This window comes from Apaloderma vittatum, unplaced genomic scaffold (genome assembly GCF_000703405.1).
Source record: "Apaloderma vittatum isolate BGI_N311 unplaced genomic scaffold, ASM70340v1 scaffold8510, whole genome shotgun sequence".
Classification (NCBI taxonomy): Eukaryota; Metazoa; Chordata; class Aves; order Trogoniformes; family Trogonidae; genus Apaloderma; species Apaloderma vittatum.
Genome location: NW_009695030.1, coordinates 72,871 through 90,805, shown reverse-complemented (window position 1 = coordinate 90,805; position 17,935 = coordinate 72,871). Strand labels below are relative to the sequence as shown.

Genomic DNA, 17,935 nt, shown 5'->3' with positions numbered 1-17,935 from the left:
TGCAAATGATAGCTTTAAGAATTCTTTCTTTGGTATATCATTTACAGGAGCAGTTCCGTTTGTGTTTCTCCGTCAGAGACAAAACTTATCAGAGGCTAAGGACAGGAGAGTGTAATCTCTTAGGTTTATTCCCTTTTATCAGAAGGTGTTTATTGGTTGGAAGTAGGGCCAACTGTAGAGTTATATGAGGAGGCTTTCTCAGCAAACAATATTTTGCTGGCAAAGTTGCTGTTGCTGTTTCTCATACAAGGGAAGCAACCGTTGTGTAGCAGGAGAGGAACGCCGGAGCTGTGGCAGGGAGGAGACCTGCAGAGCCTTTCTGTTGAGCAATGTTGCTTCATTCTTCCCGGCTACTCTGCGTTTCGACTTGCTAAGAAATCTGGCAGTGCCCTAGATTTAATTTTATTGTTGTTCTTTGAGATACAGAAATGCAGGTTGTGTCACATTTGAGAAGTAGGAAAAGCTTGGCCTCGTCATCTGCAAATCGCAATTCTTATATTCAGAGAAAACATTCTCTTTTTTTTTTGTAATTTATATATGCCTTAGTGCACGTACATCAATAACTTCCATACTTTCGCCTTTAACATGTATTGTTATTTGGCATTGTGTTTAATGGTCGCTGACCTTGAGAGATTACATCCCACAAACCTGCCAAATTCCCAGCTACGGTACAGGTGTACTGTCAGGTTTTCTTAAAAATTTCTGTCTTCATGCCAAGTAAAATTTGGTATTCCAAATTATTGATGTTCAGCTATTGATGGATTTTTTTTTTTCCTTTTCTTCCAAATCCTCTGTTTTTCCAGGTATGAAGATGAATAGTGCAGAACACTGGTTTCGATGATGCTGGGCTTTTATAACTGGATTCATTAAGGAATACAAAGAAAACTCTTACAGGGATCAATAATGGTGTCTTCTGGCTGCAGAATGCGAAGTTTTTGGTTTCTGCTCATTATTAGCTTCCTGCAGTGTACCGAAGGTAAGCTTCAGTTCACTTTTTTTGCTGGAGTTTGCAGATGAGGTAAACGCTCTGTACAATTAGTTCCCGTTAGATGATTTGAAGATTTAGGATGTCGAAGTAAAAGTACCTGTAGTGTGTTCCAGGTGGAATTTATAAGATTCAAATTATCTTTTTTAATTAAAAAGGGAAATACATGTTTTGGTGTGTTGAAACTGACACGTAGTGTGCAGGCAACTGAAGGGACAGTATTAATATCCTTGGTTCATAGTGGCCTTATTTTTGTTCTCTTCCTATTTATTCGTCTTTTTTTCTGTTCTCATTGTACAACCGTTTAGAAGCAATGTGTAGATATGGTAAACATGATATAAAACAACTAAACGGTGCAATTGGAATACCTATTTTAATTTTTCTAATTTGGCTGGCTGAAAATAAAATGACACTTCATTAAGATTAGAATTACGCAAGTTAAATTTCAGGAAATAAAATTCCAAGTGCATACAGAAATAGCATCTACTTAAAAATATTTTTGCTTTTTTTTTGAAAAGGGAAAAATGCTTCGCTGCTATCAAATGTGGTGTTTAAAATCTTAAAGAAGTGAAGAAATAAAAAGCTTTTAAGAAAATTTGTATCTTTTTTCATAAATTCTATTTTATCTGGTTAGTCTGTGTCTCCAGCTGTTCTCGTGGCCCTTTTGGTAGACATAGAAGCACAAATGAATGATCAGGAAAGCATGGTTTATGAATTTTTAGTTATAAATATTTGTGTAGAACTTGAGGCTATTTCTGGGTGTGATCATTTGGATTGACTAGATCAGAGGTGAAAAGACTGGTTTAGTAATAAACTAGCACCTCCGTGCCTTATTACATTATTCAGGAATTGGTATATAATACATAGGCTTCCTTGGTGCATCTGTGGTGTGATCTCACCATTTTTGTAAGGAAGATACGTACCTTACCCTGTCAAAATTCTTTGAATGTGAAGGCTAAATTTTCAGAGATAATTCACAAAAGCTGCTCTGCTTCCCCCTTTCTTCTTTCCCAGATCTACCTATCTGTCTGTCTGTCTGTCCAACAAGGAGGATCTAGTCCCCAAAAATGACAGACCTCAAGATTAAAAATTTAAATACTGTATATGGTCTTCCATGTCCACTGCATAATACTTAAACATTTATTCGAGACTCGCACACCTCGGATCTTGCGCTGTACTGACAGACAAGCTTTGCTGAAGTAGGTGGTTCGTGCCTAAGTGTGAACATACACATCCATCAGGGGAGGGTGGCTTCGTGGAGCTTCCAGAGCTGGGGGAAGTCCCATTTCACTGAAATAGCTTTCACAGTCAGGTTCCCCTCCCTCCCGTCTTTCTTCTTAAATATTGCCAGGCTGTATTAGCAAACTGCCGTTTCTCACGGCGTGCTGGAGATCTCGGCTGTTCCATCGCTGGGGGGATTTCTGGTTTGGTAGCTGCCGCACTGACCGCTCTCTTGGTGGCTGTCGAGTCTGGGGACTTGAGTACAATGGCACTTTCATAGGAAAGTAAGTGCCAGCAGCTGGAAGGTAAAATGCTTTTCAGCTTCTTTCCCAGGTAAGGAAGGTAAATGTGTATAAGGAGAATGGAATTACAAATCTTACGTCTGGCTGGTTAGGTGATGACTTGTGTTAATTATGAATGCACTTACATTGCAGAAGTAGTTGCAGTAGTTGAAACTAAAGGTGTATGAAGTAGAGGCATCTATTTATGGTTTGGTTTTTTTTCCCTAAAGTTTAAAAATATTAAGGATTTTATTATTGTAATTGTTTCAAATCCCTATACTTAGTACATTTTTACAAAGATTCACATACTTGCAGTTTAATGTTATGTAGTGGTGGAAAACATTTGAAAACAAAGGAAAAGCAGACAAACAGCTTTCTCTGGTTTGGCCACTATAGCGAACAACGTGCTGCAAAGAGTTTTATCTGCTGAGTTTGGAAAGGAAAAAGTCAACTGAGAACTTCTGCAGATTGAATTTTTGCCATTTGCAGAAAGCTGATTTTCATTGTCATCTGTAATATTTCAAGTTCATTTTGTTCTGTCCCTGTTTTTCTTGCTTTTAGTAGCCAGTAGCAATCTTTTGATGCTTCAGCTGTGAATTTACTTTTTAAAAATCTATACAAGAGCTGCTTTTTCAGCTATAAGAAACAGGGAAGGAAATTGGGAGCAGATAACAGAATCATACCAAATTAATTGTAAATTCTTAAAATAAATGAAATATTGTGGCTCTGTATACTGGAAGTGAATATTAATATAGAGTTGGCTTCCAGCCACAGAAGCAAAATGAATACCGCATTATTACACTTTCTCACAAGATTACATTGCCTTCTGCTTCAGTAATAAGAGATGCCAAGTGTAACGTGCTTTAGTAGCACTTCATGCCTGGAAGTATGAACATGAACAAAGGTTAAAATAAGAGCATCTAACTTTTGCTGGAAATAAGAAAATCTTTATTTCCCTCACTTGGAACTTTTTTTTTTTAATAGAAATCTTAATATATATGGAGATGGGGGATGTGAAACCTGGCTGTAGTCCCTGCTGTTGTGTTTTAGTGTTTCTTTACAGTTGGAGAGAGAGAGAAAGAGAGAGGGTGGAAAAAAAAAAAAATGCTGGGTATGGACAAGTCGTTCATTTGTTCATATAATGAAACATTTTCTAATCAAGATAAAGACTTCATTACTCGCTCAGTGCCTTAACTTGAACTCAGTAGGGAATTACCAAGCAGGCACAGTTGTACAAGGGCTGCAATTTGATTTTAATGTCACCTATCCAAATAGGAGTCGTATCTTCAGTTAACAAGGTCTTGGTTTTGCTTGGTTTGTCCTGGTTAGCACAGGTCAGGTGGGGCTGCTTTTGAAGCAGTCGGTTCCTTCAGGTAAAATGAACTTGGAACAGACAGGTGCTGGAGGGGAAACCCTCACCAGGTTATTATACCCACGGCTGGTGCACTGATCAACGACAGGTCAGGATTGTTGTGAAGAGGCTCGAAAAGCATTGTTAGCACCATCAACAGCAAGCACTGCAGCCCTACACGAGGAAAAGATGAGAGACAGCAAATAAGAATGAAACGGCAAAGTCATGAGCTTGAGTATTAATGTCATTTTCAAAGGTATTTTTTTGCCCCATTCTTTAGCATATTCTACTCTGTGTATTTTTAAAACCGCAGTTTTATTACAAAAGACGGACTGAAAGAGCTACCTTGGAGAGGAGCCTGAAGAGGAGCTGGGCGGGCGGCTCTATAAGACCGGCCTCGTACCGGGGCTGATGCTGGGGGCGCGGGAGCTCCCACTGCGCCTGTGCCCGAGTCGATCCCCGAGTCGGTCCCGGTTCCGCGCCATCCGGCTCTTCTGGTCTCACGGAAGGAGCGGGTTCGTGCTCCTGTCAGTCCCGAGCCTTTACTTACCCGTTTCCTCCAAACCCTTGGAAATGAATTATTTTCAACACCACCTCTTTTTTCTCTTTATTTTTTTTTCTTCCCTTCCTAATTAGGTGAAATCATCCAGCAAGTTAAAAATGATCTGAGAAAATACAGAAAGTAAGAGAGTGAGATCACACATGCCTTGTTTCCATAGCAAAGCAGAGTAAAAAGCTTATTATGCATATTATTGGTTTCTCTTCAAGCAAGTTAAGACAGATACACTAATATGCATATGAAAAAAAAAAGATGTCAGAGCTAAACATTCTGATTAAAATTGGTTTTTAAAAGGACTGCACGTTTTGGTATTTTAAGCTTTATTTTGCTTACAAGTCCACCTTTTTCAGCTGGCCTTTTGATGCCTTTTGTTTTTATTCTCTTCTTTTGCTTGAGAAGCACAAGTGCTTGGGAAGCACTGAAATAATTTTCTTTGCTTCTGTTTTATTTTAATCAAGGTTCAATACAGTTTTAATTCATTTTATTATCAATATATACACTTTGTCCAAAGAAGAAGCATCATGCTTTCCTTATCTCTTTAATTCTGTTTTCCTAAAAGGCAGTAATGTTTGTTTTTGTTTTTAAATGCAGGCTATCTTTGCCTATGAATGTATATTTTAATTAACATTACACTAAGAAATACACATTTCTGTAAATTCCCCTTATGCTAGCCAAGGAGCTGAGTGTAAAATTGGAAGCAGTTTTAAGTGTATATTCAATGTTGATGCTTTTACTGAAGAAATACGTACTAAACACAGATAATGTACATTGAGCCCTTACAAAGGTATTTGCTATTTTAGCGTACTGCTTCAGATCTTCAGCCGCCTGTCAAGACACTCAGAGTGTCAAAGGCATATGGCACAGCTACTCGACAAACTGTAAAACGTGCTGGTTTTCCTACACATTTACTAGGAAATATTAGTAGGATTTTGCCAAGGATAAAAATGAAAATCTTGTATCCTGGACTTGAGAAAAAAATCCAGCTTTTGTTAATTAGCAGATTTAAGTTCTGCAAGGGGTGAAACCCGTTATGGAGTCACGCAAGAGCAAATAGGAGCAGTTATTTAATTTCTAGCCAGGGAATTGATCACCGTGAGAGCTCAGCGAAGCACACAGCTAATACAGGCAGCTCTTTGGTTTAGCCCCCGTAAGCCTGCTACGGCCAGGCGGTTATTGCCCACCCTGTGGAGGTGGGCTCCAATAAGCCCACTGTAATAACTCGAATAAGCCTTTCAATGCCACCTTCATTTTTGTCACGTCTACCTAATGTGTTTTATGCTTTTAGCAAATATTTTCTCTTAATTGGTTAATGCAGATTATGTAGAAGAAAATATCTGTGTGAAGGGAGCAGTTGGATTTCTGCAGAAGGCCACTGCTGCACCGAGTCCTGTTTTCCTTCCCGGAAGGGCGTGCCATTTTTCACTGGGATATTTGCCTGCATGTGTCTCTTGAACATCTCTTTTTCCCTTTTTTTGAGGGAGGTGTGTTGTGGGCCCAGTGTATCTTCTAAAAAGGAAATTGATCTAAACAGTGAGACCAAACAACTTCTTAAAGAAGAGTGTCTGTTAAACTTTTCCAGTGCGTTCCCAGATAACACAGGCTGACAGACTGGCTGGAAAAGCCAGAGATTGTTTGAACGTGCTGGCACTGAAGAGCCTTTTACATATTCCCTGAGCAGTGAGGTCTGCAGGATCCTGTGCTGGAACACTGCGTTTTCGAAACCAAAGCAAAACCACCACTATTTTAAAATATAGAAGAACCAGGTAGAAAAATGCATGAAGAACCATTTTAAATACTGTACTAACATTTATGTGGGAATTTGGTAGGAAATGTTAATGAAAGGGTCTTATAATTGAGGCAAAGAAACACGTGTAAATGTGTAATTACTATGAGATTAATTACAGTATTGCTATTTTGATATGCTGTCTTCTTCAGTTACTTAAGAGCATTCTTCTATATGAAGGCAGATTTTTCATCTTCCTAAGCTCTGTATTCAAAAGAGGAGTAGAACCCTGTGATGTGTAAAACTGTAGAGATGCAGCGTGGTGTGCGAAGGGCAGATGTTACGTTTTCAGAGCCCTCTGAGCTCTTACTCGAGTTCACCATCTTTCTTGGCTGTAACCTTGGTGGGTCGTGGTGGGTGAGAGAAGCCGTGTGTGTGACCACTGCAGCGCGAGGGGACTGACTTAACCTGCAGCTCACCTGCACTGATGCTGGTGCCTTAGTGGCTTTTCTTTCATTAAATACAAATCTGGTTATATTTTAGGTTATTTTATTACGGTAAGGTACCATTCCAGGAACACAGTAGCAGAATTTGGACACACGTCTTTAAAAAAAAAATAGACTTCATTAGTATTCCATTGCTAAATATGGAAAAAGGAAAAAAAATATTTCTTAACAGTTGTTTTTTAAGAGTGCTTAATTATTTTTTTTCTGTTTTCAGTCAAGTGGAAGAATACTGTTTGTCATAGTAATAAGGTTTTCTTATATAGCTTTAACAACATTGTCTGTCTTTATATTGCACTTTTAGGTCATAGTGTAAAATGGAAGTATAATTGCCTGAAGCATCTGCTATCAGTGAATTCCTCAGCACTGGCTTTCTTATTACATTTAGTGTCCTTATGATCAGATTATAAAAATTATCATAAAGTAAAATGATTTTAGATTGCCAAGTTCTACAAGCACATAATGCGGTTTATACTTTCAAGTAGAGCCATTGATGTTCATGGTGTACCACTGTGAGTAAACGGTACAGAAAAGTAATATATTTTGTGCTAATTGTGTGTTGTATGGATTTCTTAATAGCAGCAAGTGTATGCAGAATCAACTCGCTACAGAAAAAGGACTTATGTGAACAGCTCTAATATATTTTGCGTATCTGCCTGCTTCCATGTTTGTGATAGCGCTCCAGGTTGTGGTATGTAAGGAAGATGAGATAAAACCATTCATAGGGAGAATTTCTTGGCTTGTTGTCCATCTATACTCTCGCCATAAATGCACTTACTAGCATAGGAATTCCCAAGACGACGTTATGCATTTGTGTATATTTATACAGTAACTTCCATGGAAGAGACATTTAAAAATTATCTGGCCTTTTACAGTGGTTAACTAATGTCATATTTACTCACCGACGTTGGTTAGTTAGAAGGATATTTGTAGTTGCTCTCTCTGATGATTATTTTTTTTGTTTATCATACGACTGTGTACTTAGATAATATGGCTCTAGAGCAGTACTTTGTTGTATTATACGCTGTCCAAGCATCAAATCAAAAGAAAGGAAAATAAGGCAGTAAAACACACACATACATAGTAAAGCTTCATAATTTTCTTACACTTTCAGTTTTACATGGTACATGTTAAGTGTCTGTGTTGGGTGAATGACACTGCATTTTTTTTTTTTCTAATCACTTCACGTTTGATAAAAATTCATTCTGTCATAGCTGGGCCAGTGCCAGTTTTACTCATTTCTGTGGATAGTACTACTTTATCCATTGGTGGTTTGTTCAGCTTGACATTTCAAATGAAGCACGTGAACTCTGGATATTTTTCCAATATTGTTCACTGTTTTTTTCCCCAGGAATACTAAATATTTTATACCACTAACACAGAATGGATTTGGTATGGGTAATTCAGTGAGTGAGCCATACCTCAGATCCGAAGAACTGGATGATAAATTAAAAATGCAATTCTTCCTAATAGATAGGAGCTGGAAAAATCCTTTTGCTTGAAAGTGTCCCAAATGTCTGCCCTTCCAGAAGGAGTCTTGAAGTGCTCCACTGGCTTTCTTCTGAAGTATAAAGAAGTAGAGCTGTACAAATGTGAGCTTGGTTTGTGGGTCCTTCTTTCGTCTGTGTCCCAGTGACATGAAGGCAACCTGGTTAAACCTATGGGAGTGTCCTGGCAGTGGTTGGGCAGATTCCCAGGTTGTTCCTCCCGAGCTTGAACCTGTCTAGGTGGTTGGGAACGTTTCATCCTTTTTGTTTTCCTGATTTATACTGATATAATAACCACTGATGTTTTCTGGGTGTGTAAAATACGTGTGGGGGAGACCAGTTGGGAAGCAAAATAATTTTTTTTTTCCCTTTTATCGGTTGCCTGAGCAACACATACATGTGAGAAAACCCAGGGGGACCACACAACTTTCGGTTGTTGGATACAGCACTCGGCAAGTTTTATGAGGGAACTTTATGACGAAGGGAGAGCTGGCTTTTGTGTTCTCTCTTGTCAGGGGTTTGGATGTCTCTCTCAGGAGTTTGGTGGTTTTGTTCGGTTCCAGCAGAAAGTACAATTAATGCAAGGTGCTGTTTGAGCAATTTTCCTGCTAAATTTGAATTCAGTAATTCATGCAGGAAACCTGAGAGGAAGTTGACACTGAGACTAGGTTCTTGTATCTGCTGCAATTTTAGTTGGAAAGGCAATGAGAAATGTTTGCGTTTTTAAAGACTTCAGCGGTATTTCACATCACTTATGTTTTAATGATTTTCTTAGAAAGTTTCTGTTGGATTTACTTGTTCACTGCTGATCCTGTTCGACTGTGTATATGTGACTTGATCTTCCTTTTACAGTATTTCATATTAATTTCTCCTGTTTCTTTCTGTCTTTCTGTTGAGCTGCCCTGGTTCTTTAACTTTGGGTTGTGAGTTGCCCTTAATATTTTGTCTTTTTTTTTTTTTTAAAAAAAAAAAAAGTATAAAACATTACTTTATTCTTAAAGTTGGAATTTATTCTGTGCCGTTGTTAACATTTACTATTGAAAGTCTATTGGAAAAATATGGGTCTGTGGCTTAGATTTGATCATGCTTTTTAGTGGCTTAAGGTAAATATGCTTTTAGCAATCACAAACGGACAGTTTGCTGCTTATACTTTTGCATCATTTAATTTGCAACAGATGAGGCTGGCATGCGTGAAGAGTGAAGCACGGAAAGTACTAGAGGGCAAACGGGTGTTTTGTGATGTGGATTATTATCCGTGAAGATGGATAGAGTCCACAAAACATCACTTCATGTATTAATGTAGCAGCTGGAAAAACCCCTAAATATATCAGCACAGCCTATCATGCATAAACTGTTTGTTTTAGGCCTCCAATTCAAATCCTGCTCAATAGTAAAACACTTTAAATCTTGTATATCTTTCCACTAGTGTAAAGATATGTATGTATATCTTTATATATATAAAAAGCATCTGTGCAAATACATTTTTAAGAAATCAGGATACAAAAGTCTGGAAGTCATCCATATGGAAATTGTCTCGAAGGATTTATAATAAACAGTGTTTTGTCCTGCAGTGTAACAGAGTGCCGACAGAGAAACAGGGAAGAAATGCATCCAACCACCAGTGTTTTCTTTACAGTGCTTACACTGTAATCCAGTAATATAACAATTATTTTCTTGTACGTACTGTACATCACACTATAACAATTAAGTTACTGTGTAAATTATTTTGAATTTTACTCTGTTAAATCAGCAGAGCCCTAACTCAGTCTTGGCAACAACTCCAGCTATAACGTATAACGTAGCTCTAGCTCTTGGGTTTATTCGTTACTTCAGATTTTGCTGATTTTGCTGATTTTTCAAAAAAATAAATTACAAACCAATCTAGTGACAATGATAGGGAAAAATCTGACTAAATAAAACACCAAGGTATAAATGATTGTGACCTTGACCAGAATTTATTCTCTTGATCATATTTCCATTTGGAGTAGGGGATCAGATAGTAACAAAGTACGTGGGTGGAAGAAGTTGCATTTAAAAGCATTCGAAGGTGTTAAGCAATAATAAAACTCTGTAACCATTTAAATGACAGCAGCTGACTGTTTGAATTAACTTTGTGTTTGGCTTAATTTGGGGTCCTAATTATGCCTAACTTACGTGAGTAGATTTCAATTATACAATCCTGCGGGGATTTGTAACTAAGGCAACTAAAGTTGTCTTTTTACAGAAAGTACTTTTGTTCAACTGATTAGGCAGGTTACAATGGAATGATAGAAAATGGAAACTCTTGTCTGATAAGGCCCAGTGAATTGTTTCCACTGACACTCTGAAGAAATAACACGAGAAAAGCTCATTATTGAAGATTTTGAGATTTATTTTTTTTGTGCAATAGGTTTGTTTTCTGATAATGTGGCATTTGCTGACTGCTCTTAAGGAAGTGATTCTTATGAGTATTAACAACAGATCTATCAATAAAAATTCTCTTTTTGGTGGTACTTCAGTTTGCTCTTCATGAGGTGACTTTTCCTAAAAGCTTGTTAATGAAAAATGTAGTTCTTAATTTCTTTTTATATATATATTTATGCTAGTTAACCATTTAAATAGGCAAAACATGCTGTGTTTACTGCATGATATCTCATTTTTTACACATGAAAGCATTTTTAGACATACAGCTCACATCTCCAATATACTTTTTATCTAACATTGCTATTACATGAAAATAATTCTCGGTTATGGTACATCCTTAAGATAACCTGCGGGAATTAGGGGTGAAGGAGGTATTGGAATAAAAGGGTCTGGAATCGATTTCCATTTGTATTACTTGCATAAATGTATACCCTTGATTGGGAACTAGTTTGCATAGGTGTTTTTAATACATTTTTTTTAAATATGTGCACATATGCTCTGCTAAAATTTCTTTTCTATTCTTTGAGCATTTATAAGTCATGCCTCGCAAGTGAGACCTGCAGCAGAGGTTGCTGTCTCTTTTTGATAATGTTAGACTAACATTCCTAAACTTAGAATGCTTATTTTTGTTTTTCTCTGTTTTTTTCATGCTCACCTTTTTTGACTTCCTCAACCAAAGTATTGAAGGTTACAAGAATGCTTATTCTCCTGACTCAGGAGAACAGACAACGCCACAGCATGTCTGCAACCTAAACTGTTAAATCTGTTTTTGGACCTGTCAGGTTTTCCCATGTCATTTGAACATACACCTAGACCTTACAGTCAGAGGTTTTTAAGAGAAGCACTGTGTTTGTTTTCTGTGTTTGTTGTGTTTAGGAGATCAGAACTTGAAGTACCTCTAATGAGGTCAGTGTGAGGCTTCGATGCTCTTTAAAGGGAGAAAGAAGAAACCCACTTATGAAACATATGGTTAGAATGTGTAACCGTAATTTCTAAATTAGATCCCAAATAAATAGTTTGATACACACAATAACAGATCCACATGCATCTCTTCCCTCCCCCTCGACTAATTCAAAATTTCTGTGAAAAATATGTGATTTTGATCATATGTCTGCTATTAACATATTAGCACGACACACTTTCAATTAGTACTGCTGACAAGTTATTTAGGAAAGGCTCTGGAGCATGGGGAGATGTGCACAGCTTCTCCATGTCAGGTGTTTGCTTTCCAGAGTGAAAGCATTAAGATTTAATTATCGGAGATGTTTGCAGTAGGCAGCGTGCCTTTGGAAGACCGTCAAGGGCAAGGCTGTGCGTGCCCTCCATGCACCTGGGCAGGAGGAGGACGTCTGCGCCCGTCCTGGGAGCCGACGCCGCTGAGGTGGGGCACAGCTGAGCTTCTGGGGACACGCGCATCCGTGGGGCGAGCCACGTAACGCTGAGCTGCAGCATTTTCATCCGACGGTGACAGGGAGCGTCGAGTCCTGCTCCGTCACCCCATCAGCTGCCTCGTGCTGACTCTGGCACCCCTGTGATGGCCCAGAGGTGGACTGAGAGACCTTCTTGCCCTCTACAACTACCTAAAAGGAGGCTGGAGTGAGGCTGGTGCTGGTCTCTTCTCTCTAATTACTAACGACAGGACAAGGGGAAATGGCCTCAAGTTGCATCAGGGTAAGTTTAGATTGGATATTCGGAGGAAGTTCTTTCCTGAACGAGTGGTGAGGCACTGGAACAGGCTGCCCAGGGAGGTGGTGGAGTCCCCAACCCTGGAGGTGTCTAAAAAAAAAGTAGATCTAGCACTTGAGGCTGTGGTGTAGTGGTTGGGTGTGCTGGGATGAAGGTTGGACTAGAGGATCTTCAGAGGTCCCTTTCAACCCCGAACATTCTGTGATTCTGTGATGCAGGGAGCAGGACCGGCAGGAGACAGTCTTGCTTTTAGGAAGATGTTTCTCCCTGTCACATCCCTTAACTATGTCATCTGGGTATTGGCTAAGGGGAGAGGAAAGAGCTCTTCAAAGAAAGGAATTGTGAGGTCTGTGTATCCACTGGAGCTTGGGAAAGCACTGTGCCAGATGAATGGGCATTTTATTTTCAGGAGGGAAGCCAGATCTAAAATGTGTCATTCCTTGTTATGATCTAGTATCGGTTTGATTCTTACCGTGATTAATGCTACTTTGTGGGACTGTCATCTGAAGTCATGGTATCTAGAGCCTGAATCTCCTTGATTGAGTTATGAAGGTGGTGAAGGATATCCCAGATTGTCTGCAAATGTTGAAAAGTACAAATATAAAGACTATCTTGGCGGCTCTTTAAGGGTTTGGTTAGGTAGTTGTCAGAGTTGCATCTGATTTTTGCTCTGAAGAAGGAAACAAGATTTTACAGAGGACTCATTTCCCAGATAAGCTGGACCTTTCAAAGGCACTTTAGGGATTTTAACATTGCAGATGCTTTTAGAGGAACTGAAAATGCCTCACTGTATCTTTGTCTTTCTAGTTCAGATTTTTTTTCTTTCACTGGTAGTCGGTATCACAAGCTCCAGAGGAAGGTGCCAAACTACTGAAGTGCACAAAGTAGCCTGCATGTAGTGGACATGTCTTAATTATCCATTGTCATTGAGTCCCAGTAGATACATCTCGACTCATTGCTTAATTAAATACTTCTTTAATATCCAGAGTTAGTTTTTTAGGTTTTGAAGTGTGTTATTGTGGAACAGATTTCTTCGTCTCTCACGCCATTTCTGGATCGTTTAAGCAGTATTCTGCATAACACCATTGCTTTGTTAACTTTGTCATCCTGCTTCTCTCCCTCCATCACAGAATGTTGGGGGTTGGAAGGGACCTCAGAAGATCACCTAGTCCACCCCCCTGCCAGAGCAGGGGCACCCAGAGTAGGTCCCACAGGAATGTGTCCAGGTGGGTTTGAAAGTCTCCAGAGAGGGAGACTCCACACCCTCTCTGGGCAGCCTGGGCCAGTGCTCTGTCATCCTCACAGTGAAAAAGTTTTTCCTAATGTTTTTTGGAACCCTCCTATGCTTCAGCTTGCATCCGTTGCCCCATCCTCTCCATCCTCCTTTTCTGATGATCTACGCCAGCTCTAACCTCAGCTGTGCAGAGGAAGTCATTCAGCTTCTCTGCATTGTCTTCCTTAGCCTTAGTTGGTCACCTAAGTCAGCAAACTCATCACTATTCACACAAAAGTGGTCTTCCTACTTTTGTTGTACTTAAAGAATTTCTGGTTATGAAATCATCGGAAAACCTTTTGGAAAAACACTTGTGAGTTTAAGATGTGCACAGAACACAGGCATGGAAAAATGTAACACAGTCAGGAAACGGAACAGTCTTATTTTGCTGCTTTGGTTAACTTTATATAGTGATACAAGTCACTGTGCCAGATACTTTTCTTTAATTTTGCAGCAGTTACAAATTTTGTTATATCTAATTGCAGCTAACTTTCCCTGCTCAGCAGATTTTTGTTCTTGCTGAGCAAGTAGTGTGTTTATATGAATGATACTTGGATATATAAACTTGGTTTATGGACGTTTAAGGGTTTATAATTTTCTCTTTCAAGTCAAACTTAGTTTTTATTTTTTTTTCTAATGAGAAAATTTTATGGCTAACGCATGCCCCATGAGAAAAGGAAGAAGTTACAGATGGTCCAGAGGAGAGGGTCTGCTTCATACATTAAAAACTTCATGTCAGCATTTCAACAGAGCATTTTCTTAGGGTATCTCTGTTATCACTGACACTTTCACATTGACAAGCATATGGGATGTAGTGCTGAATGTGTAAATTGAAATGATCACATCTAGCATTTCCCTCTACCAGGTGCCAGCTTGCTGCTGCAACTCTGCACTTAATGTAGAAGGAGGGGTGCTAGGAATAGTTGCATTTGCTAATTAATTCTTACCTCCTGTACATGGTCCTTGGGCAAAGAGCTTAGCCCAGGTGTTTCTGAGAACACCTCTCTGTTCAGTGCGGCATTGCAGGTGGTCCTGTGGTGGTGGTAGAGTGTGCAGAACATGTAAGAAATCTCTGATCTCCATCCACCTACGTATTTTTTTTAAATCTTCAGTGAAGAATGGAAGACAAATTAGAGAGAATTCTGTTGTCTTTATAAAATTTGTCAGTGTGAAAAGCAGAAGACTGCTATTCCTTAGCCCGAGAAAAATGTGTGCTTGTGTTTTACGTTAAGAGTTTTTTGATAACAAACTTGATTGTCCTGACTTGTGATTTCAGCAGAAAGTAAAGTACACACATGCCAGTAAGGATTCTGCAAGGACCTGCAAGTTAAAATAAATAGAGTGTGGTGGTTTAAGGAAGTGGTAAAGTCTAAATTACCTTTCTGTTCTCCTTTTCCAGGATCCAGTTTAACAGGATTATGTAATTTTACTAATACCACTTTGATCTGTCATTTATACAAAAAGGCAAGCTTTCCAAAGCATTTGCCTTACATGTTCTTTTTGGGCTAGACTTAATCACTTGCAGAACTGATAATATTTTCTCATTCTTTAAGAATTCATATTACAGTCTTATGCTTAATATGACTGTGGTTTGAGTACAGAATGGTAAAAGGAGCCTTTTAATTCATAATCTAGTAATTCAGACAGCTAAATTATGCCTCCCTTTACCTGATATTTATTAAAATGAATCCAAAGACACTTCAGAAATGTTGATGTCATCCAAATGCCATTTTAGATTTCTTTAATGCTGTTTATAGAATAGATAAATACCTTTCTGTAAGAGCAACATCTGTTTCTTTACAATTTTCTCCACACTTCTCCTAAGAGTTATGGTTTTAATTCTCAGGCATTCTATACAGTCCAAAATTCATGATGTTCACATGATCATCTTGGTTATATATGTATGGCTAAGATAATTTTATTGGTAGTTGCACAATATTTACTAGCACTCTGAAGCCATTACATAGCAACTTCTTAATAATAAAAAACCCCCAAACAACAAAACCCCAACCAAAAAAACCACACCCCAAAATACAAACCAAGAAAATCCACAAAGCAAACATAAAGAACCAAAAAAAAAAAAAGTATGACAATGCCTTTTTATTGAATTGAGATCTCAGAGCAGAGTTTGGAGTTGTGATGAAGAAAATTTGGTTACTAATTGTGCACCTATTAAAGCCAGTTTTAATACATAGTTAATCTATAGAGAATCTGGCAAATCGACTGGCTTGAAAATTATTCCTGCCGTCTCTGGATGTACTCAAATGCTGAGCTCATGTCAACATGATAATTCAGCTCCTGCCATATGATAATTTGTGTTCAAAAACAGTGATCTTAGGTGTATTCAAAAAGCAACAGTATTGATCCCAAAGCCTATTTTAAAGGATCTCAAATTGTTTCCCAGTTTAATTCTTATATGGTTCTGTGAAAACAAGCTCATGCATATCTCTGCCTTCCTCTCTACTGTAACCTGTTTGGCTTGCGATATTTGTGCAAGAAAACAAGGAGGTTGTGTTCCAACAGCTAGAAAAAAATGCCATTTCGTTATTGCTTTGAGTAGGAGTAAAACCGATCAAGGTAATAACTCTAGTTAATACGTGAGGCAAGGCTGACAATTACGGGTGTATTTCTAAAGGTGGTAGGCGCCTAGTTTCCGTTTCAGGCAGGGAGAATTAGATGCTTTAAAAACCTAAAAAAAAAATAAAAAAATAGCTCGTGATAAGAATTCTCACTTAACCGCCAAACGCTTCCTCGTAAAGGGATGAGTTTATCTCTACCTTTGTTTAGATTAGGAAAGCTAATCAAATTTAGGTCACATTTCTGCCATGCACAGATTACGCTGAGTTAGTCATTGTTGCTTTTGACTCTGGCCTTGGCTGTGTTCATCCCATTACTCCTCCCGTGTGGTGCTGGTGCTGACCTTGGGCGGTGCTGGAGGGGCTCAGGGGAGGCAGCTCCCAGGGGGATCGGCTGGACTGTCCTGGGGACCTGACCCTGCCCGCTGAGCCACGGCTCCTTGGAGCTCAGAAACCTTCCCGTGCGTTCTCACCTTGAGCCAGCGCTCACCCGTTAGCTGGTGTGTTCCTCCTCCCTGCCTCTCCAGCTTCTGCCCAAGTTTCTGGAGAAGAAAATGTGATTTTGATAGTAGAAGAGAAACAGCTGTGTGCATCCACTGAGTTTTATCTCCCCTCTGCTAAAGCTTGGTCTTGGCTTTAAAACTTAAAACACTGGTTTTAAGTAAAGGTCTTGGGGGGAAAGAAAAGGTAAAAATCACAGAAAATTTTAAAAAGAAAAAAAGTGTCTTGAAAGCTTGGGAAGGTTGGCAGTAGAGAGTAGCACAGCTCTCCACTGCACGGTGTTCTCAGAAGGTTTTATGAACCATTAACTTCTAGCACTTTTGTAGTAACATTTCTTCATTTTATAAATGAATAAATCATGGAATGAAAGGTCAAGTTACTTGCCCTAAAATACAGAGGGAGTAAATGCTGGAACCCTGATGAGCATTCACAGATCCTTTCCCCTCAAACTAAGAATGCTAAAGGAAACATTATTTTAAAAATAAATTAATTCACTTACAGTAAAGTAATTTCCTCTGGCATCTGTTGCATAAAATATACATTCATAGATGAACAGTTTTGACTAAAAACACTGTGAGTACCAAAAGGATAGTCAGAAATATCTCTTTTTTTTTTTTTTTTTTTTTTTTTCTTAAAAGGGTAGTCAAAAAAATTTTTTTTTTTTTTTTTTTTTTTTTTCTTAAATCTTACAGGTGGGAAACTATCCTGAATCTGTAGTCCTAAAAAGACTGTAATAATACCTGAGCGTGCAGTTACTCTATGCAAATCAGACTGCCTTAAAAATCAGTGTGTGGGTTTTGATGTAATGGATTAGATGTTTCTCATCTCTTTGCATATCTAAACTATTGGCAGTGCATGTTTCTGTTAGTGCCAATCTAAAGTAAAATAAATATTCATGATAATTGGATCCAGCTCCCTGAAATTAATTTAAACTTTCTCCATGTGCCTAATCTGTATTGTTTTCTGTCTCTGAGTTTGTAGGCAGCAATTCAGCAAGCTCAGAGAACAATTAACTTCTCAAAGAATTTTTTTCAATCAATTAACTCTAATTTAAATCTCAATCGGATTCTGGAGTTAGAACTGTCTGGCTAATTCATGAAGGCTGGAGCTGATTAGAACCGTGGCAGCAGCACGGGTCACAGAATCACAGAATGTCAGGGGTTGGAAGGGACCTCTGAAGATCATCTAGTCCAACCTTCATCCCAGCACCCCCAACCACTACACCACAGCCTCAAGTGCCAGATCTACTTTTTTTTTAAACCCCTCCAGGGTTGGTGACTCCACCACCTCCCTGGGCAGCCTGTTCCAGTGCCTCACCACTCGTTCAGTAAAGAACTTCCCCCGAATATCCAATCTAAACTTACCCTGACGCAACTTGAGGCCATT

At 38.8% G+C, this 17,935-nt stretch overlaps 1 protein-coding gene across 1 annotated transcript in view; it reads left to right on the top strand.

Annotated features, from left to right (window-relative positions):
* Positions 1 to 903: 903 nt before the first annotated feature.
* LOC104274090 (latrophilin-2-like) overlaps positions 904 to 17,935 on the top strand; it is a gene marked incomplete at its 3' end in the record, with an annotated part of 83,111 nt that continues 66,079 nt past the window's right edge. The window contains exon 1 of the mRNA XM_009869621.1: positions 904 to 976. Coding sequence (XP_009867923.1) covers positions 904 to 976 — 73 coding nt within the window. The remainder of the gene's footprint in view (positions 977 to 17,935) is intronic.